Source organism: Numida meleagris, chromosome 3 (genome assembly GCF_002078875.1).
Source record: "Numida meleagris isolate 19003 breed g44 Domestic line chromosome 3, NumMel1.0, whole genome shotgun sequence".
In the NCBI taxonomy this organism is placed as follows: domain Eukaryota; kingdom Metazoa; phylum Chordata; class Aves; order Galliformes; family Numididae; genus Numida; species Numida meleagris.
Genome location: NC_034411.1, coordinates 48,348,498 through 48,372,142, shown reverse-complemented (window position 1 = coordinate 48,372,142; position 23,645 = coordinate 48,348,498). Strand labels below are relative to the sequence as shown.

The window sequence follows — 23,645 nt, the reverse complement described above, 5'->3', positions numbered from 1 at the left end:
AACTCTGGCCTTTATTTAATTTCACACTGAGTGAGGCCTTTATTCTACATCTTTCTTTAGTGGATAGAAATGTGTTTGGTCTATATTAATTTTTTTTGTTCTGTACCAATGGTTGGCATCGGCTGGTTTCATTTTTTTGCACTATAAATGTTAAAATAAACAAACCAAGGTCTCATGTGGTGGTCAGGGATTTTGCCAGATCATAGGAAGTAGTGGGCCCCAAGAGGCTCTGAAAACCACCCAGAGAAATAGAGTACAGAAGATTTGCACCAAGCAGGGATAATAATCTGTTCCAGAAGCTAGAAAATATTTTCCAGGAGACTTGGCAATTGTGACTGAAGACGGAGAGAAAATGAAAGAGTGAAAGAAAGAAAGAGAGGAAGACAGTGAGGGAGAAACTGGTATTTTTTTTTTTTTTCTGGGGAAAACAGAAATGTCTGAGAAAAGCCCCTGTTACTGCAGGGTACTTAGCTACAGTGAGAGGTTTGGTCAGCAGCAGCAACTCCAGACATGCAGATAAAGTTGTTCACCTACTGCAGAGTCCCATCAGATGATAGCTGCAGGAAGTCTTTGTTTATGGGAGATGACATATAAGGCTGGTAGATAAGAGTTCTAAAATTTAAACTAACTGATATCAGTTTCTTAGACCCACAGAATGAGGGCTAGAGAGGCCAACATCACTTCTGGTCTGAGCCTCCTGAAGCCAGTTAAGTTTCAGTCCTTGGGATGGGCTATAAAGTTTTGGACGGTTATTCTCATAAGGAGCTCAGTGGCTGTCTAGCAGAAGCTCATCATTTAGAAAGGCCTGGAGCTTTGATGTGATGATAGCTTGACATGAAGAACCCACCACTTTCTTTGGCAATTTGTTTTAATGTTTATTCTCACTGTCAAACATCTCTGATTATTTTCTCATTTGGATTTCTCAGGCTTCCACTTTCAACTATTGGCTTTTATTACACATTTCTCTGCTAGATTAAGAGCTCTTCTGTCCTTGACAATTTCCCACAGGAGGGAGATATCCTCTGTAATCAAGTCACTTCTCATTTTTTACAAGTCTTTATTACACTCAACCAACTGAGTTCTCCAAGTCTTTATTTTGCCATTTTTCTCTAGGCCTTGCACAATTTTTTTTGTGGCTGTTTTTTGCACCCACTCCAGTATTTCAACTGCCTTCTAAAACTGTGGGCCTTGAAACAATCTCCCTAGTACTGTACACAGGGATAAAACCCCACCCCTGCTCAAACTGGATTGGGGCAGGAAACTTTTCTGTTCTTACAATCTCATTTTTTTTTTTCAGTCCCTACCAGGAGCTGGTTTCGTTTCCAGCTGCTGAGATCCTACTCCCTTCGGTGCTTTGCTAGTGTCTCTTGCTCACATGCTCAGTCACACTGATCATCTGACTTGCCTTCAGAAGAACAAATTGTCAAAGTCCTTTGTGGAGTTTTTACAGCAGAGATCAGTAATGCCAGTGTGGCAAGATCAATGCTGCCTCAGCCTTACCTGTGACCCATAGCTGATGACTGAGACACTGTAGTCAAACTACCATCTGGTTGGCTCAGTCAGCTCATACCTACGCAACACAGAATAACCTGCTGCACATGCATGGCCATCTGAAAGGAACACTCTAATGAGTTTTTTGGAGTGGCTTCAATCCCTGTGTTAATCCCTTTGGAAGAAACTACACACACATTGTGTATCATTAGTCTCCTACAAGAATGCTATGTTGTAAAACAGTGTAGACTTCTAGTGACTTTGTTCCAGTCAAATTTCATTAACAATTCATTTTTTTCTGCTTGCTATCCCATTTTTTGGCCTAGGATCCCCTTTCAGGCAAACTGAACTGCAGTGCTGTCAAGTGTCCTGGTGACCTACTGGGATGCTGGCTGAATGCTGTGCATTGTTCTAGGGTCCTTCCAGTGTTTCAGGATTTGTTGTAACATTATTTCTAGGCCAGGGTCTTCTCCATCATCTCTGTAAGTCTCTTGACTGCAAGTAATCTAGGCTTTCTGATTTTCAAAACATTTCTTCCCAGTCAGAGTAGTCTAATATAGTCCTTTTTAGTTGTGAGAAGAAAGAAGGCATATATGCACATCAGCTTCTGTCTCCCAGATACAAATAAAAACAGAGTAAGTATTTTTTCTGTGTCACTATAGATCATCTTATCATCTTCATCTGTCATGTGGCTACTTCCCTCTTCTTTATGTGTTGTGTCAAAGTAGTCATATTGCTGCTTATAACACAAGTAAGGCCACCCCCTTCTTTCCCATCTTCCACTGCTTTGTGCATAGGTTCCATATTATTAACGCTCCATACTTTATCTCTTACTGGTGCTTAGATAATTTCACTTGAATATTGCTCTTGATGACTGGAGATAATTTTCTGAGACACTGAAGTATTCATATAGTCTGAAGTCTGGCATGTGAGCCATGCTTTAGAATATTCTGTCTTCTTCAGGGACTTCAAATTCTTTTGTGATGCGCTTCGAATTTCACCAGATATTGGAAACTTGAATGAGGGTGGGCACTGCAATGGTGTGGGTCACTTCAGATCAGTTTTCTGTCCTGGTTTACTTCCTTTTAACTCAGGTTCTCTTTCTCTCTTCAGTTGCACCAAATTACTAAATCAGCTTGATATGATATAAAATACTTTGGTTCCTAAGTTAATAATCATTCTTCTTCTACCTTCCTTGTTTTATTTTCTGCCAACTTCTCAAAGGTCCACAAAGATATTTTTCTAAATATGTCTACCCCTCATCAGTAGTGTCTTCTGTCCCTACTGAATGCCATGCTGCTACAGGCAGGCTACTATCATGTTTCAGACTAACTATCATTATCTAACATAAGGAAAACCAAAAGATTTGCTTCTCTGGCCACAATAGCCTTTTGTTGGAAATTCTTCTCGGGATTATCTTGCAAGAAAATCCTGCCTCTTCAGAATTTTTTAAAAAATAAAGCAATTATCTTCTCCTCCACAGCCCTCCCAAAATCTGCATCTGAGACTTTATGCTGGAAACAGAGCAAATAGAAGGAGGACAGAGAGAGTAAGGCTGACTGAGAGGTAAATAAATCAGTAAACTTACTTTACAGACACACTTCCAACTATTTCCCCATATATTTCCACTGTATTAAGCAGTGTACTTCATTTTGATCTCTGAAAAGCCTCTGCCTATATTCTGCTTATAAAACGTAATTAGCTGATGCTTGTACTTATCCTAAGACCTCTTAAATTAACACTCCATATTATTAAAACTCAAAGCAGCGTTTCCCAGACTATTTTCAGTGTTGACAGTATTTCTTACAGTGCACAAACCTCTGATACTTGTGCAGTTAGATAGCATGTGTGATGCAGTGTTTGGATTCTTACCCCCCATTTCAACATGTGTAGGTTTTTTACTTTGTTGGTTTTTTTTTTTCCTTTCTATAACAAGATATAATTATCAGAGGTACACAGAGAGAACTTCTTCTGTTTAAGGCCCCATTCTGAAAAGAACAAAAATTAGGAAATACTGTGTTGTGTCAAGAAATGACAAATGTGGTTCATCCAGTTTTCTGCGTGAGCAGAGCAGGCTGTTTAGTGATGCCTCTGGCTAAATATTTTTCTTCGTTTCTGTTGAAATGGAAAACAAAATTGTCTGCTGTCTCTTGTAACTTGCATATCAATATTTTTTCTTCCTTGGTGATGATAGTTAGGGAGTTGTTAAATTCAAAACAGGAACGTAACTGCATAAGTACACCAAAGTGATCCCAACCCATAGGGAATTGGTATCCAGGTACTCAGCCAACCAAAACTGAACATGTTTATGTAAGAAAAGGACTTGTATTTCCTGCTCTGTGCCAGGCCCCTCGGTAATTAATGTCCCAATACAAAACTGTTCATTCACTAACACTACATACACACCACGTGGAGCTCTTCTGAGCAGTCCTAAACTCAGTAACAAGCATTACTGTGAGTCTCTCCAGGTCTGGCTGGAGAAAGAAGAAGCAGGAGCATGTAAGGAGTAGAAAGGGGAAGGCAGGCAGCACAAATTGTCCATTTCAAGAATGGAGTATAGTTGAGAGCAAAGAGCCCATAGCAAATCCTAAGCAACAAATAACCTTAAATCCCTGCTTGATGCTGTCTTCAAAGGTGTAGGTGGTATCCCATGCACTTGCTGATTCACACTGAAGAGGCCAAGCAGGACCACTCAGAAACTCACACTCAGACAACTGGCTGGTTGATAGGATTCCATAAAGGAGGAATCAAAGCCAGAAATCACTCTGAAATGCCAATTTCAGCTGTGCGTGTGTTCTCCCCCCAGCCTCCTTCCTAAGCCCTGAAGGCAGAAGGTCAGATGGTGATACAAAGCCAAAAAGCACTGTCTGAGATGTTTGTTTTATTGCTGAAAAACCAAATCACGTTTTGAAGCACAGATTTTGTTTTGGGCCAGCCAAATCTGAAGGCACAGAGATTTGTCAGAGCCATGGAAACTCTGTCCCAATCCCTTATGCCAAGTATTTTGCACTTCCAAAGTAATCATAGATCTATATCTGCAAACATACATAAAGGGTGTGCAGGATCTTCTAGCAGGAATAAGAAAACTAGGGAAAGCTGCTTACTGTGTGACCAACAGTGCATACTGTCAGGCAGATACGATCTAAAACAAGTCTGGAGTTGAGAAATGTATCTATTGTGCCTTTTTTGTTTGTTTTAAGAAGCTTTTGCCAAGGAAGATGCCATGTTACCAGGAAATGGCTTTTCAGTGCGATACCATGTCTTCAGATGAGTTGTTCTGGATAAGTCACTGGAGCGAATGCCCAGCTCCATGAAAACAGTTGAGACTGGGCCTCCTGATACAATGGAACTGCTTTCTATCAACACAGACTGCTTTTTAAAAATATTTGTGAAGGCACGGTAAGCATAAGCAATCCTGGAATGCATTCATTGTCGTGAATGTTTCTGACCTGTTGCTACGCTTTTCTCAACATAAACCTCTTTATCATATCCTGAAGCAAAACCACCACGTGAACCACCACTTGCTGCCCTCATACGACGTCAGGCTGCTCTCTGAGCGAGACCCCTGGCATGGCATGGTCCTAGCAGGAGCCTGGCAGGAAGACATTTCCATGCTACATTTTAGGTAGAATTTGGATCTTGAGTAGGGAGTGAGAAATACAGACAGGCCCACCAGCACACCTTCGCTTGCTGTTTTAATTTCCTCAGTCCCACAGATGAGTGTAAACAATCACTGGCCAAGATAAGCATGAAAAGAAAAAACATGCTGTAAGGCACATGGCTATACTCAGACTGCCCGTAAAAGGAGGCCGCAAGACTGCTCTCAGTGTCGCTTGTTTACCACTAGCCTGTGTGGGTAAGTCAGTGAGCCCCCGTGTGCTCGTATTGGCAGTGGCACACTAGGCACTTGAACAGGACTTGAGCTGACTGCTGGTGGAAGGGCTGTACCGTGGGCACCACATCAGCCTCCCACTGCTACTGCAGTGCTGAATCCCACAGCACCTACAAATCCCATGGCTGGCAGGCCAAATGCAGCCATTCCTATTGGAAGAGGGTCTCCCTGCACGCTGCCATCTACAGGGAGGGAAAGACATTTGCCCTGCAGAGAAGTGAGTGAAAAAAATTTGTCTCCCCATGAAAGTGACTGACTCTTATTAGCAAATAATATGAAAAGAGATGTTGTATTGATTGCAGTGAGATTCACTGCTTCACAAAATGCAAACAGAGATTTTCTTGCTTGCACATTTTCTAGGGGCGCATTTATCACATTTTCAGTAAATTATGAAAGATCTAGAGGTTGATTTTGGCATAGGGTACTACACAATGCCCAGTCATCTTGGACAAAACCATAAAAGCCTCTGCTCAAGATCAGTGCAGTCATGATGCCCACTGGGGAAGTTGCGAGGAGAAAACTGCAAAGAGATGGGAGATTTAACTAGCACTTCCTGAGAGTAACACTGTGGTCATGTCCTCTCATTTGTATCTTGTTCACAGTGAAAGAAGAGTTCTCTGGGTGCTTTCCTGTGTTTCACCATAGCTTCATAGGTTTTGAAATTGAAAGAGATGGTTTGGTTTGACCTGCTTCAACAGGAGTCATCTGTTTCTGAAAACTTTCTTCGGATAGCTTGCTCCAGTGGTTTCTTTGGCTCCCTACAATAAATGATCATTTTCACATGAAGCTGGCAAATGTCAGTTGCTTCTTTTTCACTTTGGGAGGTTTTATTGCATTCTCTTGAGAAGAGTGGCTGTTAGGTGAATGAGACCATTTCAGTTCCACTGGCAGCACAGAAGGGGCCAAATTTGCCCTCTCAAAAAAGTAGCAATGTTCACAATTCTTAGAAGCAAATCTAATGCTCAATCTTGCAGACATGTCCAAGAAGCCCTGTTGGGACATTATTTAAGAGATTCTGAGATAGTAGCTTTGAGGAAATTTTCCCCTAGACACTGGATAGTCAGTGAGAAAAGGGTGCACTGCATGGGAAGGGACAGATACCTCCATCTGCTCAGCAGAGAGAGCATACAAAGTTGGCCATGGGCTGCTGTCAAGTCAGTGTCCAGCAGCTTGCTGACTGGAGCTAATGTGGTGCTGGTGGGCAGGTAGAGTCCCTAGAGCAATGGTTGAAATACAATGAATTTCCTAGACCAGTTAGTAATTAAACACAAGCAGCAATGTCTGCTGCGTAGGGAACAGCCCTGTCTCATTGCTGCTGCTGCTATTAGTATTTATGGGGGCTTCAGTCAAAACCCTGCTCAGTTACACATAGATTGACTGACACATCCATGATATCCCAACAATAATAGCAGTGGATCATAGAATCCTAGAGTCATCAAGGTTGAAAAAGACTTACAAAATCATCTAGTCCAACCGTCCACCTACCAACAGTATTTCCCCACTAAACCATATCCCTTAGTACAACATCTACACGTTTCTTGAACATGTCCAGGGACAGTGACTCAACCACCTCTCTGGGCAGCCCATTCCAGTGCCTGACCACTCTTTTGGAGAAGAAATTTTGGTGAAGAGCTCACTGGCCCTAGGACAGCTTCTAACACCCAGAAATTTCTTGTTATTATAAGGGAAGTAATGGGAATAGGAGCCAGAGTAGCAACACAAAACATTGTTTCTCAGAGAACAAGAAAAAAGCTCACACAGCAGTGGTAGAAAAATATTTTGGATTCCAACAACTATGGAAACTAATATGCATTTTGTAGAGGCATATATTTGTTAGTCCTCTGGACTAATTACACCACCATAAAATATAGCAATAAAATATGATTGAATTGCATGAGGTGGAGCACAGAGAAGGGGCAAGGTAGGAGAGGTAAAGAGAAGGGCAATTACCAAGGCATATGGTTGTCCTGTTTTCAAAGTTTAGCATTCCTATTTCATAGCTAATCTAGCAGTGTCAAGAGGAATCCAAGCAACATGCACAGCACTTTAAACAATTAAGCAAGGGTGCTTGATTATGTTGTCCTTCTAGGCCCCACAGCTCCAGTAATTAAGGACATGCATTCAGGGGCATTCCTTAGATATTTATCAATACAGAGGGAACCATAGTTCCAGGGCTCAGTCTCACCAGTGTGAGGTCTGAGGCTCCTGCAACCCTGGAAGTGGTGGGCTTATGCTGCCAACATCAGAACATGCCTCGATTGTGTTTCTAAAGCACAGGCTGTGCTCCAGCTGGACTCCAGCTCTTCACTTCCAGAAGAAGGTCAATAATGGGCTGGCAAGCGTAGGTTGGCAGTTCAAACACAGGCACTTTCCCATCACCCCAAATAATGGGCTGTCAAATCCAATGATCCGAAGTATACAGAGATATGGAGAGTATATCTCTGTATTCTCTCTATATACTTTGTAGTCTCTCAATACACTCTACCTATATAGAGCATGTAGAGATATCTAGAGACATTTTGTGCTCAAGGCAATGATTGTGATGCTCTTGAAAACAAAATATGAAGATACAAACATTCTTCAACAGAAAATAGTTTCTGCATCTCCAGTTATCCCCTCCTTCTGCTTCCAGTAATCACTGGTGGAGACTGACAGTAAGTTAAAGAAACAAAAGACTTTCATCTCCTTGTATGGTTGCCTGTCATAACTTTGCTGTCACCTTTTACAATGGTCCCAGTCATCTCTGATAAACTGGAGGATGCTATGCCTTGTGTTGGGGTAATAATTTTTCCCAGGGTTCACTGACTGCTGTGTGAGCCTGGCACCCCACCTTCTCTCTGAAGCCCAGACACAAAATAAGGCTGGCAAGACTAATCTGAATCATTCTGTCCTCGTGTACGTGAGCGGAAGGGCTACAGACTGTAAATGAGATGCTGTTAGTGCAGCAACAGCAGAACTGACATCCAATATTGGACACTGGAAAATGAGAGTGGAGTTAGATGGGCTTACTGAGGCAAATTTTTATAAATATCCTGCAGAGTCCAGCTGGGTGTACGGCTCAGTGTACGACCCCATTGAATGTTGAAACATCAGTGTGGCTTGCCCGATGTTTAGCCTCGCATCTTTATTTATGTTTTGAACTACCCTCTGCCCTCCTGAGCACAGTTAGATTTTAACCATTTAAAGGAAGAGGGAGTCAGCACTTGGGGTAGCTCTAGGAGTTACAGGGTAAGGATAAAAGCCAGGCAAGGTTTGCAGGAAGAGATACTTACTGTGCATATTTTCTTTTGCTTCTGAATCATGTTTTCACTTTCCATGCCACTTCTGTGTCTCTTATCAAACCTCTTGTGAGTACAAAACTAATTCACAGAGCAGGGAGGGAGCTTACTGGGGCCAACATCTCTATGCTGCAGGTCAAGCTCCATTGTTTTCACTCCGCTTGGCCAGCCAGTAACATGGCCCTGCCCTTACAGATGTGCTATCCAAGGAAACTGCTGGGGGAATACATCGTTCAGGTCAAACCTGTATGTTCAGTGGACCCATCCACACACTACTACTAAGTCAGCATTTGTTTATGTAAAAAGCATTAAGCTGAAGAAGCACCTTTTCCTTATGCTTAGGCTCAGAATGCTAAAAACTCTCCAAAAGGCTTAATTGTGACTATTCTCCTGTTCAAAGTTAGTTTCCTCTCACTCTCTTGTAGCAGTATCACTGTTGCTACTGTGAGGTGCGCAGTGCAGAAGCTGAAGACCTCATCTGTGCTGCTATAAATCATAGATGTTCAATGCTTGGGAGCTCGCTGCTGTGACCTGGACACTGAATTAGGTAAAACAGGGTGTGTATTGTAACAGAGGGCAGATTGTTCAAGCTCTCAAGGTATCCTTTCTCTTTCAGGCCCCAGGAAAAAGTGCTGGTTTGTATCTCATTTCCTCCAGTCAAAGACCTTGCTCCGCAAACTAGCCTCTGAGCACTTTTTAGCACTGCTGACCTCCAAACCCCAGAGTATTCACTCAGTGGATATTTCAAATGCTTAAGTGAGCTACAACTAGAAGGAATGCAGGTATGTGAACTTTATTCCATTCCAGGCTCCAGAATATTGACTGGCGTTACCCAGCTGACTGGCAATTTGGGTTACATCATTCAACATCTTCGCTTCAGAAGCACAAATTCACAAACTGATTTTTGGCAACGTGCACAAAAGCCCCATTCCAGAAGATGTTGTCTTACAAGTGAGAAAGCAGAAAGAGGGGAGAGAAGCAATCTTCCCAGAGATGATGCATCCTATGCTCTTGAGCAATCCCTGAGCCATTATTTCAGGATCACGCATTTCAAATACTGTAACAAATAGAACCACTCCTTAAGAAACTGGCAGACCGTGGTCATCTTCCAGCATCTCTAACAGAACTCACAGAGAAGGTAGTTTTGGAATCTCAGCTTTGGATGGGGGAACCTTTTTGCACATTTATAATAGCTCCGTTTGTGACAGTGAAGATGTGCCTGGACAGCCAGTATTTTCTTGTAAACATAAGCTGAATATTTTCCTTACAGAAGCAAAAAATTATCTGTTAAAAATTTATAAAGTTTTCTCTCTCTAATATCCTGTTGGCTGGACTCCCATAATCCACCTTTACCTTGCCTGTCGCCTTTCCTCACGACAGACCTGCAAAGTGCCACCACCTGATCAGAGTTTAGCAGGCAGTCAGGCTATTTTGAGACCCTTCCTCCTTCTCTCCTCTGCTCTTGTTTACAAGCTGTGCGTATAGAAGACCTCAGAGGAAGGAAACTGGCAAAGTCAGAGAGAGAAGAAAGGAAATTAAAATCTTCAGATCCCCCAGGCTAAATCCTCTCTTGCTGACAGCAGCCGGTCTGCTGTAGGACTCGGTGATAGCTGCTCCCCCTCTGCCTGCTGTAGGATGGGATAATGTGAGGCTGTGTTACCTCTGGTGGAAGTGCATGGGGAAATGGCTCAGGAGCAGTGTCAGAACGGGCTTCTGGCAGGTGAAAGTTTGTCCTGCCCCAGTGCTAGCATCACTTAATCTGGAGAAACATGGGGTGGAAGGAGAATCTGTAGGACAAAGAGGGACAAAGAGTGCCCCAAACCTACTGCTCTTGTTAGAGAGATGTGCTTGTGAACCTGAAAGCTGAGAGACATCTGGGTCTGTCAGTTTGCAACGAGCACTCATCCATGGACCTCCAGAGGCAGCTTCCACTTGCCTACGTAGCAACATAAGGCACTGGGAAAAACCAGCTGTTCACCACAGCGTTTTCTTGAGCTTTTAGCTCTGACCTGCCACACATTAAGAAGTTGTGCTGTTCCACTCCTAGCCACTACCACACCATCAGGGCACACTCCAAATTATTTTTGAAAATGCTTCTGTTTAACTCCTCCTCCTCATCTCCATCTAAGCCTGTCGCCACACCACGTGTTTTGTGACCAGCTTTGGGAGACAAAGCAGTCACGGAAAAGGTAAGAAAGAGTGGTGGGAGCAGAAGTCCTGACTCCTTGATTGCTATCTGCCACCGCTCTTGCACCAGGGACAGCAGAAGGCTGAGGACTCAGGACAGGCAATGGGAGCTGCAGCAGCTACTCCATTTTCAGCTGAGGAGATCTCTTCCTCAGGTCTCGCACAGCGATCTCTTTGTTTCCAGAGTAGGTGCAGAAGTCATCATATTTTCTTAGTATTGATTTTCTTAAAGAATGAACTTTATGGAAACCACATGCAATTGACTTACAGACTGATGCTACCAACACCTGCCATTCCTATTTATGTCTATTTTTAATATCTGTTCACACAATGCTGATGCAGCAGAATCTCTGTTCTATAATAGCCTTCCTAAGAGCTGAACTTTGCCAAGAAATTTCACACAACCACATGGAGAAATAACCAGATATATCTCCAGCAGAAATGGATGAAGCATTCTTCTTACTTTTGTGCAAGTCAAAAGATTCTGACTTCATCTCCCACAGATATGCCAGGGTTTTATGAAAAGAGAGGAAAAACCCTGCACAGGTTGGCTGCCTGTGGGTGCACTCTAATGCACAGAATGCCCAAGCCCCTGGCAGTGCAGTTCCCCGCAATGAATAACAGCTTTAACTGCTTGGGATTGTGATGAACTTCTCTGTACCCACCAGTTATTTTCAGTTATTTGCCGTGAATGACTGACCTCTCAAGCCATTAGCTGTAGGAATGCCCAGTTTTTCAGAAAAGGTTCACACTACTTCTTCTCAACCCAAATCCAAAACCTGGGCTCCTATCCTACCCTAATCTACACCACCCTAAATAACAGGACTCATAAGAGCGTTGTTTCTAAATTTTAAAATTTAGATGTAAGTGATTAACCTGTAGCTGAGTTACAGTGATAGCAGCAGCTTATTAGTGCTATGTGGAAGAAATCCACACAGTGTGTACAAGTACCCTGTCTCCTTCCTGACAAAGCGGCTTTACTGAGTTCATATGATGTATCTGGTGAAGATGAGACTAAACCCCCCTGAGCTATTTGCATTATCTACCTCAATACATCTCAGCTATGTGATTCCTCTTGCCTACTCCTGACAACAGAGCCTCTTTTGCTTGCTATCCTCACTTTGCTGAGGCAGATAATTCTACATAGCTTTCAGATATCAGCTATGGAAACCTCGCCAGCTTCTCTCAAGTCACTTTTGCTAGTAGCTTGTCACAATTCAGTGGTGACAGGAAACTGAATTTCATCCCCGCATTCTGGAGCAAGTTAAAACACTATTTGATATTCAGTGGGCCCTTGTTCTTTAACATGTAGCTGTTTACCATTATATTTTGGCTGCTTCTTTGGAGACAGCAGCGCAAGGGGGTTGTTCCTGTGGAAGGCCAGAAGTCCAGAGATCCTGTTGCTTGTTTCTGCCACACCACCATGGAAGATGCTGCTGGGCCTCCTCATACCTGGGTGAGTCCAACTCTTGCTAGGAGTCCATGGTCTACAGTCAGGAGCTGCTACAAGTATCCATTCTCTTCTTTCCAGACTACTTTCCATACCTTTTCCTCCATGCTTCTAGCCAGTATTCAGACTCCCTCATATATCATCTGTGTCCAAGAGCACTTTTTAAGCAGCATCCAGGTAACCCAGGCCTCCAGCAGCTACCAAGGTCTGTAGAGAGGCTGGTGTAACAGCCCTGTGCCTCTTGTTTTGGTTGCTTCTCTATCCAACCCTCAAGGCAAACCTACTCACCTGTCTCTCTCCCACTGCCAATTATCCCCACCTGAGGCACATTGTGCTTCTTCCACCCCGCTCCCTGTTTTGGTAGGAGATGTGCTTTGTAGGATGTGCTGTCCAGTGAGTAAGAAGGTTGATCCCACAGTGCAACTCTTCTACCAAGTGGATCAGGTGACAAGAAAGAAAAAAAACATGCAGAGACCTGCACCCTGCAGAGACAGAACCACCAGCTGCCCAGGTCCTCTCTCCTGCCATTGCTGCAGGCTCAGGGGCAGGCTGCCAAGTGCTAGAGCTACAGCAAAGTGAGAGAAGAAAGATAATGGAGAACGAGAAGTAAGCCCCCCACCCTAGCTCAGGGAAATAGATTCTGTGTATCCAGAGGCCGTGAAACACTTGTCTTTCAAAGGCAGAGGTGCTAGCACATTCATGCTTAAATTAGGCCCTGTTACCATACACCAGACCTTGCCAATCTTCATTATGTTGCACCAGCTTCTGTTTCAGTAGCGTTCTGTGAGGCCTAGCAGGCTCTCCTGGTGTCTCAGATGCTGGCAAGCTGCTGCTTTGTGCATCAAGCAGTTGCTACACGCATTGTGGGAGAGATGAGTGGCTGCTCTACTCAGATCCCATCTCACTTGCACTGCCATAGCCACACTGAGAAAGCTGCAAGCAAACCAAAACACCTTTCAGCACAAACTCCTTTTGCTAGCAGGCGATGGTAGTCTTCCCACAATGTCTAAGTGAGAGACAATCTCTGCCACAAATGCTTGGGTGTTGCCTCTGGAATTTGGAAGGATGAAATCATTACGAGTCCTCCCACCCTCTCACTTTGAGGCATTTCTGACTGGGATCATATGATGCGGTTGCCTCCAATTAGACGGGACTGGGATCAGTGATTCAGGAGGTCATTTCCAGGCCTGCAGCCCTTAAATAGTATGGAAAGAGTTAGTGTGAGGTCGCCAGGGGAAGGCAACGATAATTGTTAAAAATGGCTCAGGGCCTGGTAGTGTGTGAGGAGGGCAGGAGAGGGGAGATCCAAGGCCCAGCTGTCGCTTAACTCTGTGAATTTTGGCAAATCCTTAATCGTGCTGCCCTTACACTCCCAGTGCGTTTGTCCCCTGGGAGCACTGGCTCTTCCCGACCTCCGTGCAGTCCCGTGGGCTGTGCATGCCATTGACTCACCCTGGCTGCTGGCTCTCTGGCTCAGCACACGCTAGCCGTGTATTGAGTGACACAGCTTTCTGGTGCCCCTGGAAGTGGCTGCTGTGCAGTGTTGTGTTATACAGCTTTGTGTCTTTCACCCCTGCCCTCAGAAAGGTGTGCTTGCCACTCTCTTCCATCCCAGGAAGGTCTCCTGGTGTGGTACAGCAGGCACTGCTGCACCTTCTGCTCCAGCCATCTGCAGAGCAGCTGCAGGTTCAGGAGCACGCGTTGTAGGGCAGCTAATGGGTTGGGCAGGCTGCTTTAAGAGCCTTTACTCTTTTAAAAAAAGTCGAGCACTCTAATTGACTACCGCAAAATAAAGCCCTTCTCTTCTTTCCCACATGCATGCACAATGTTAAATAACATCCTCTTGTCTAAATTGGGATGGATCCCTGCACACGTCGGGCACGCAGAGACTCAGAAGAGCTTACTTGCACATGGTATGTGGCCCAAAACATTTATGCACAAATATGTTTATGTGGATGTGTTTATATTCACAAGTAATTATGGAGCAGCAAGGCATTTCACAGGCTTGCCCTCCCTCTGCCTCCAACAAATAGTGTCTTTAATGTCCTAATGATGTACCAATTCAACGTTTACATCCTTTTTTTTTTTTTTTTGCAAAAGCAGTTGCCTGATGTTTGACAGCAGTACTTCCTGCCTCTTACCAGCAAGACCAACAACTGCCTTTCATTTCCTTCAAGAAGAAACCCGCATTTGTACTCACTGAAGGCAAAGAATCTATAAAACGTGTTTTCTGAAGAGTGATTTCTGGGCATGGTGTGATGCCAGTCTCCAGCCCTGATGCCAAAAGCTGTTGTTCTGTAACTTATTACTCTTAGTTCCTCCTTTGGCCTACGGATCAGAGCGCATGTACTAATAACTCAGCAGAATAGTACATGTGGTAAGATATTCAGTAATACTCAGCTTTACCCATGCGTTCTTTCTGCTCTGTTTTCGTACAGAGTTCCCCTTCTTCTTACAGTTAAGCCTGGACATATTTTTCTATTTTAAATTTTCCAATGATTTGTACAAGAGAGTATTAAATTGCTAAAGGGCATCTTAAGTATTACAGCTCTGTTAAACTTGAATGAAGCAATGCAAGTCTGGAACACATTTAATAAATCTACAGCTTGATAAGCAAACTTTCTTTGCAAAATGTGACATTCCATCGCACTAATCAGCTGCGTGAAAGACCTGCCTCTAATTCTGGTGTTCTTCAACTTCCTCACCCAACGACTCCAAGCAGCTGTGCCTCCCTTCTTCTCTTGGCACCACTGAGTTTAAAAATCGTTTCCACATTGTTCAGCGGAAGGTGCGCAGGAGCCGAGTGCTGCAGACCCCAACGAGCCATCTGCATGGCCTTGCTGCGTTTTATGTTTTCCAACCTTAGGTTTTTTTTACTTAGTGAGTGAGAAGACAGCACATTCAGCTCCGAGGAGGGCTCACAGTGAGTGTGTGGAAGCCATGTCAAGAAAATATCTATGTCAGTGGCTGCAGGGGGAAGAGTTCAAACTGGGCCACCCAGAGTTGCCTGGGAAAGCCTGGAGACTCGATAGATTTTATTTTACTGTTTTTCTTACTCTTCCCTTTTTTTTTTTTCTTTTCTTTTTCCCAGAGTGCTCTTCAACTTAGTATGATCACAGGTCATCTCCAGGGTGATGCATCTCTTTAATTTCACCCACAGAGGCACTGGCAGCTGGATTGGGCTCCACCGGGAAACTCTTGTGAAGCATGAGATCACTGCAGCAGCGATGTGGGGCGGCGAGTCAGTTTTGAGGGACAGAAACCCTTCTGGAGGGCTTCTGGTGTGCGCCAGGCCCTGCGGGTGGAATGGCTGCCACCACGTTGCTGTCTGCACCTCCTGGTCTCAGGGCGCAGGATGCAGCCTGTGTGCTGGGCTCTGCAGTTATGTTTATCGTATCACACGAATTCAGGAGGAAATGGTATGACACCCATTTGAAGCTGGCTTCACCCTTTATGAGGAGTCTGTATAACCTCTCAGACCTGTTGATAACACAGCAAAGAAAGAACTCCAGGCATCTATGATGAAAGCTTCCACTTTCTCACATCATCCTTATTACAGCCAGCACTTCTTGCCTGGGATGGCCTTTGGACTCGCTCCTGATCCTGGGCTGACAGGGAAGGCAGAGCACACACAGGCCACACGGCTGCTGTGCTCCTGCAAGCTGTGGCACCGCGCTGCTCTCTGTACCTGGGGTGGGCCAGTGGGCCGAGCAACTCCTCAGTGGGGGTTAATTCCTGTTCAACATCTCGTAGGAGCTTCATTGTAAGTGATGTGAAGAGCAACAAATAAAATATGCATGCTTCGTTTTTGCAACCCTCCAGCCAGCAACGCTCCAGAAAACAGAAGTGCTTTTCCTCACAGAAATCCATCTCACAGGTGCTCAGTGGGCTGGTACTGTGGGGCTGGCATACTCTGGAAGTGTCCCTCACACCCCTGCACAGCCATAATTAGGAGAGCCAACAGGATGGCTGCTGCCAGGGCGTGGCATACATGGTGCTGCCACTGCACGGGGCCGGCGAGCTGCCCTCACCCTGTCAGCCCGCCCATCCCTCACTGCATCTAGGCGCTGCAGGCACCCAGCACCAAGGGGGAGAGGAACAGGGAGGAGCACAGACATAGGGAAGATGATGAGGCTGGGTGCAGACTTTTAACCCACAGGAGAGAAGGGTAAATGGCGATGGAAAAGCACTAGGTGCAGGGCTGACGAGTCCTCGAGCTCAGTGAGAAGAAAGTGGGTGCGCTTCTCCTTTAACGTGAATGTACAGTAAATGGTCCCTGTGCTGTGTGCCAGACGGGCAGGACAGAAAAGGAAAGCTGGTCTGTGTGCAGAGGGCAAGCACTGTACTGACAGCGGGAGCGCAAGGCTCCTCATGCTTTTCTGATGACACGTTTCAACCCAGATCGAGCTCTTTAGGAGTGAGATGCCTCATGTGTCACTGCCCTCAAATCCTTGGCCTCTGCACTGAGACTACCACCGAGAATGCCAGCTATGACGGTGGGTTTATTTTCACCAGACTGAATGGACTTCCCTCTCATTCCACAGAGAGCACGAGACAGCTGTAAGTCAGCAGCAGCTTTTCCTTGGAGAGGGGCCCGAGGCATAAGATTTAAACCACCTAATCTGTGCCCCCGTCCTGGGATCCACGTGCCATCCTGACCAAAATAACTGACAGAGGGCTGTGGGCGTGCACACCTCGCAGCACCTCGGTACTCTCGGAGCCGACCAGCGGGACGCGGCCCCTGCCGCCCCCAGACTCGCTCCCCCTGCCCGCACCGCACCGCACCGCATCGCCGCGCTGGCGGCTCCCCCTAGCGCCCGCCGGGCCGGGGCGGGACAGCTGTACCTGAGACGACAGCCTCCGAAGAGAAAAGTCTTTTTTTTTTTTTTCACCTTCCCCAGTTTCCGCGGGCTGCGAAGAGGTATTATGAACAGATGCATTCTTTGAAAGCTCGGCATGTGTTTTTGTGGAGCATGAGCTCTGCGCTGATTGCAGAGGCTGCTCAGCCTCCCTCGCATTGGCTCCAGCACCTGAAAGCCAGCGAGGCTTTAAACAGCATCACCCGGACCCACCGCTACGGCTTTGCATGAAGTGTGCCTACAGCTGTGCTGGTGGCTGTGCTGCTTACTGTGAGCTCCTTTATGGCTGCCCAGCCCCATAGCACCTGAATGGGGAGTGTCTGTCCTCCATGCCCTGCTGTTTCCACCTTCCCCTGTATCCCAGCAGGTGCTGGCTGTCTAATCACAGTGCTACACAGCGGCCTTCCAGCTTGCTTCTGCTCCACTTGTGTTCTTCAGACTGCCATGCCCTGTGTGGTGGCACCTCCATTTAGGATCCTTTGTCCCTGGCCAGACAACAGGAGCCATCACGCAGCCTCCCAGGCTGGAGTCCCAGCGAATAATGCAGCGCTTCCCTGGGGGTCAGGTACCCACAGCAGTTTTCAGGGCTCATCCACACCATTTCTCTGCCAGTTCTCCTCTCAAGAAATGCAAACAGGAATGGGAGCAATACTTTTTGGATCACTGAGCTAACAGCTTCTGGAAAAATAATGCATGCTTTGGTCTTGTTAGGCTTGCTGTTTTTTTTATAGGAGGCTGTTTCATCTACACTGAACCAGAGGGGAGGGAGGAAGGAAGAGCTAGCAACACTCCGGGCATCAAGGCATGCAGCCTGGTCCTCAGCAAAGAGGCTCCTGTAGATTAGCCTGCACTGATCCCTCTAAGCAAAGAGGCATTTTTTGGCTCCTTTCAGGTGCTGGGAAAGGGAGGTTGAAGCCTGGGGCACAGCGGGTGCAGGGCACATGCTGCTGGGGCTGGTGGAGGCAGGCGGGCAAGCTCTCTGCTCTCTTTGAATGAGGCCCTGGCTTCACAGGCTGCATGTGAATAAGACAACCATCGCAAACATCTGAGCTTGCGAAGCCTGGCTCTGCCACAGCTATTGTGATCCACATTATTTAGGAATTCTACAAAACGGCACCAATTCCCATAAAGTTTTGCAGAGTAGATAAATACTCTCTGCTCCAGCTCTTGCAGTGAGGGAGAGGAAAGCTTTAAGCAATTAGGCCAGGCCACACAGCGATTCAGCAGCTGGCTGGGCTGCCAGCTGCGCGGGGCTCCCGAGGCATCCATGCTTCTGTGTGCTTGTCTGCACCAGAGACAGTGCTACGACCAACACTGCAACTCACACCACAACCTACACCATGACCCACACCACAGCCTGGGGAGGGGGACACCACAGGACCATGTGCATTTTTTTAGGGAAGAAAGGGCCTGATCTTGTTCACCTTAGCAAAGGACGCAGCTCTCCTGAAAAATGCTGACTGGCAGCTAAATGCATTTTCCCTGTTCACCCTCTCCTGGACTTTCTCGATTATCTGGTAAGTTTTCCTATGTAATTTGCACTTTTCTGCCTTTTTTGCAAAGCAGTTCCTAGCTTTGATCAGAGCTGGTCTTGGCCAAGGTTTTGCTGCTGCCTCTGTTCCCCTTCCTGTGGTGAGAACAGAGAAATGGGGCAGTTCTCATCCTGTCTTCCTCATAGGAGCTGGCTGCCATTGCACAAAAACACTTTAGGCTCCTTTAGGGTGATGGTACGTGCATGTGCAGAGTCAGAGCAGGCTACAGAAAAGCCCCCTTCCCCTAAGCAGAGAGGACATTTGCTTCCCTCTCTGAGAAGCTCAAACTTTTCCTTTGACTCAAAAGGCATTGTTTTGGAAAATCAGAGCTGACTACATCATAATTCCATCCCCTTCTCCCAGCTTTTGAGTGATAAGGCATGCACGATGCTGCTTGACACTGTGATATTTTTAAAACAAAGCAGAGGTCAAATTTGCTGAACAGTTTCCAAATTCCAGTGAGATTTATCACAAAGAGCCCCATGCACAGACCAAAGTGGCGTGACTGACAAGGGTGGGATTGTGGAGCCACTCGAAAGCCCGGTTTCCAGCCAGCACCGATGGGCCACATCATGCTCTTGGGGGCAAAACCTGCTGGGAAGCTTCAGTTATGTGGAGAATTCAGGCAGCTTTCACAATGGAGTTTGTGGACAAGAGAACCCATTGTGAGGAGGTCAGTTTCATGCTCGAGGAGCTGTGCTGTCCTCCATCAGCACAGCCCTGCATGAGGGGCAGCCTGGAGCTCAGCCCCACACAGCAGGCCCTGTGCTGCCTTGCTCCTCCCTGGTGCCCCTGGCCTCCCTGGAATACAGGTGCTGCTGGGCCCCGCTTGCCAGCTTTCCATCCCAAAAAGCGCGGGAAGAAAAGTTTTTCCCACAGCATGTGCTGACAATTCCAAAAGAAAGTTGTCCAAAGGAGATTTGGCAGAAATGCCCACCAGATAGCTACAACTGAGAAAGTCGCTCCAGTCTCTCACTCCCCCCAACACCAGCCTCCAGGGCTGCTGCTGACACCGAGGCTGTGCTCCCAACTGAAGGCTGGTGCTACCGAGACCTGTTTGCACCCTGGTGCTCTCACCTGCCAGCACATTTCAGCCTTCTGCCCCGAGCCAGAGAGGACAGATTTGACATGTCTAAGCCTCAGTTATTTCTACAGAAGCAGGCCATGACTGGCCCCAGTACTCAGCACAGAAACTGGATCTGGAGCAGAGGTGAAGGTGACAACACCAGAGTGGGCTCCTCCTCAGTATCTTTGCCCCAGTATCACAGGTCAGGGCAAGGCTCCACAAAGCACTGCAGAGGAGCGGGGATTACACCCATGTTTGTTCTCTCATCCAGAAGGTGCTCCCAGAAGACACAGGCAAAACTTCCACAGAGCGCACTGCCGAGGCAAGGCAGCAAGGCAGGGCTGGGCGAGATGAGGGACAAGCGCTGGGGCTGTCAGCATGGAGGCATGCAGCCTGCACCCTGCCTGGCAGCTATCAGGCCTGCGGTGCTCCATGCCAAGCCAGCGGCGTGGGGAGCAGAACGGGGCCTGTCACCTCACTCCATGCTGGTGTTGGTGGTTGAACGGGAAGGCATCGCTTCATCTTCTGGGCTTCTAAGCACTGTTGGAATCAGAAGGAAAAAACAATTTAGACTACATAAGCAAACAGATCTGATGACTTTTCAGGAAGGCTTTCAGGAGAAGACGTGACCATATTCTTACAAATGACTAACTCCACCATATGTGACTTCAGCCACCCACCCATCCTCATATCTGTTTTTATCACCACAGGATCACCTTTCCCAAACATAAAGCTAACATAAAGCCATGCCACTTCTGCAGCTATCTGTTGTGTAATCAAATATGTAAGATTAGAAATAACCATTGACCCAAAAGGACATAAATATTTGCTTAACAGCTGAAAAGTCTTTCGTATTTAGGTTGTTAACTGAGAAGTTTGCAAGTTTTAGGGGAAAGATAAGTAAACTAAAAAATTCCATGGTACTTGTTTTGCCTTCTGAAATCTAGGACCAATGTTAGACAGAAAGAAGATTCAAGGGCTACGACACTTGTCTACATTATCATCGCTGTTTTCTTCACAACCTTCTTGTGCTATGTTGGGAATATCACTTACCCACTGGCTGTATCCATTCCCAATGTATGAAATGGGGATAACAGCACTTCTTTACCTCCACTGTGGATCAAAAGGATAAAGACGTTAATCATTTTCCAAGGTGCTCAGACCATACGGTTAATGCAGAAATACCCTACACAGACAGGCTTTGGGAAATATACCAACAAGATCTATCATTTGTTGAAACACAAAACAAATGGAGAACACGAAAGAGGAAAGGCTTGCGGCTCTTCATGGATGCATAGGTGCCTCATTGTCACTTCTCCAGCAAATCTCTCCAGTGTGATCTCATGGATCTTTTCTTCTTTTGGGAATAACTGAAGAGACCAACAACCGTATAGTTATCTCCTCTCCCTCCTTCTCACCACACAAGCTAGACTGGAGGCTCCTAATGGAGAAATCCCCATGTGCCATGGGAAGCTATCCTCTGGACTTTTGCTCTTGCTAACACCCTCTGCATCTTTCCTGCACCTGAACTGTAGACAATCATGAGTTCAAAACTGGGAGATGCCACTGGCCTTTGTGATCTGACAGCACTCTCACAAACCCTGGCAGTCTCCTTTATGGTCCTGACATTTGAAAAGTGAAGTAATGCTTTCCTTTGCAGCACCACTGCACTGATGCACATTCATTTCACTCAGCTTACTAGCAGCCTGGAGAATTTTGCTGAAGGATTAAATCTTTGTATCGGATCAGCTCCTGCACATCAGATACAGGTATAGGCTATGTGCTCACATGTGCTCACACTCTGCCAAGTTTTTTAGGTAAGGTAGCAATCTGGAAACAAATAGAAAAAGCCAAAGGAATGCTAACTGAATACAAAACACATCTGAAGCAGCATTTCATTTTAAGCCACGGTCTCAAGTTTTCCAAATAGCCCAAGATATATAAGGAGAGTGAGCATTCTGTGTGACACTTTGGCTGGATGCTCTATATCATCCTAGTGTTTAGATTCTTAACTCTGAACAGCATTGCCTCCATCTACTGCTGATCTCTGCTTTTCACAGCACAGATTCTCCCACAGTTTAGCAGGTTTCTTTGCTATACTCCCTTCTGCCCATCAGGTACCAGGACAGGAACTGAAGGATGGTGAAAGTCTGAATAAAACACACTCCTACCATGCCTGGCTGACACTGGTGTTATTACTTACCCATAGATGACAGCTAACTTTGGCTACAATCAGTTAAATGCAAAAACAGACTTGCATTCCTCCTTTATGCACTCAGAAAAGGAAATCCACATGTTTATACTCAAAATCCACATCTAAATATACCATTGGTCAAACCTTACCATTTAATGGTGTCTGAAAGGCCAAGTACTTATTTTCAGAAGATCTCCCCCATTCTCAACCTGCTGTTGCCCTTGGAGCAACCTCCCATCCCACCTCCAGGCTCCTGACATGCGCAGCTCCACACACCACTGCCACGACACAACCAGTATGGTGTGCCCGTGCTTCCACAGCACACACCTATTTCTAAAAGCCTGCAACTTATCTTTGAAGTTCACTTCATGCTGCAGTGCAATTTCTGGATAAATTGACAAAAAATTATGAGAATTTTTTGGTTGCCAGAGAGACATTAGCAGATAGTTTATGCTGGCTGAGGAACTGAGATGTAGCTTTCAATCATCAAAATAAGATCCCTTTCATCTACTTCTAACACTTTGCATATTTTTTCCACAGTGGCTCTTTCTCACTGAGCTGTCTTCCTGCACATTTTGCACTGTACCTCTGTGCACCTAGGCAGAGCCTTATTCTGCAAACAGTCCCAGAGATGCTGTTGTGTAACAGCACAAATGGTCCCATCAATGCACTTTCGAGACTTGGTAAGACATTTTCCATTTGAGCCTGCTGATAGAAATTTATATGTAGCACTCAGTTCTACTTCTGGTCTTGGCTCACGCAAACAGATAATTGACAAGGTTTTATGTTTGCTCAAATCTTTGCTATAAAAGCTGATTCCTTAAAAGAGAAAGAATGCTGTGGTATTGTATTACAGTCTTCTAGCACTTGAAAATGTTGCTGCTGTTGTTTTAGGCAATGGTATAATGTCACATATGTTCCCTTTCTTAAAATGGATGAAAAGATCAAAGCACCATTACCCTTCCCTGTGAATTACATAGCTTTATTTTTTTAATAAGGTGGAGAGTTCTATTCTTTGGCAGACCATGCTTTTCAGTTTGATAAAGAGCATCCAAGTTGGTATGCAGTGTGGTTTCCTTTGTTAGTCCAAAAATGTACCTTTATATTAAATATTTATTGCATCAAATATAGAAAGGAGGAGAGTTCAATGGCTAATATCCACAGTTTTGGTCTCCAATTTTTAAAATCTGTAATTTTGTCCCTTGATGATATTATGTACCATTGCATTTTAGAATCATAGAATCATAGAATTAGCTAGGTTGGAAAAGACCTACAAGATCATCCAGTCCAACCATCCACCTACCACCAATAACCCCACTAAACCATGTCTCTCAAGACAACGTCCAAACGTTTCTTGAACACCTCCAGGGACGGTGACTCCACCACCTCCCTGGGCAGCCCATTCCAGCGTCTGACCACTCTTTCAGAAAAGTAGAATTTCCTAACGTCCAGCCTAAATCTCTCCTGGCACAACTTGAGGCCATTCCCCCTCGTCCTGTCACTAGTTACAAGAGAGAAGAGGCTGACCCCCAGCTCACTACAACCTCCCTTCAAGTAGTTAGAGAGCGATAAGGTCTCCCCTGAGCCTCCTCTTCTCCAGACTGAACAATCCCAGCTCCCTCAGCCGCTCCTCATAAGGCCTGTGCTCCAGACCCCTCACCAGCTTCATCGCCCTCCTCTGAACACGCTCCAGGGC

General features: G+C 45.7%; 1 protein-coding gene across 2 annotated transcripts in view; it reads right to left on the bottom strand.

Annotated features, from left to right (window-relative positions):
• Positions 863-23,645, bottom strand: part of UST (uronyl 2-sulfotransferase) — a 189,259-nt gene continuing 166,476 nt past the window's right edge. Inside the window, exons 10-11 of one of the 2 annotated variants that reach the window (XM_021390489.1) lie at positions 20,809-20,868; positions 863-20,295 (exon numbers count right to left, since the gene is read on the bottom strand). In XM_021390489.1, the coding sequence (XP_021246164.1) occupies positions 20,289-20,295; positions 20,809-20,868 (67 nt within the window). In that variant the 3' untranslated portion in view covers positions 863-20,288. Of the gene's footprint in view, positions 20,296-20,804; positions 20,869-23,645 lie in introns of those variants that run through there. The other variant, XM_021390491.1, reaches the window with a different exon arrangement.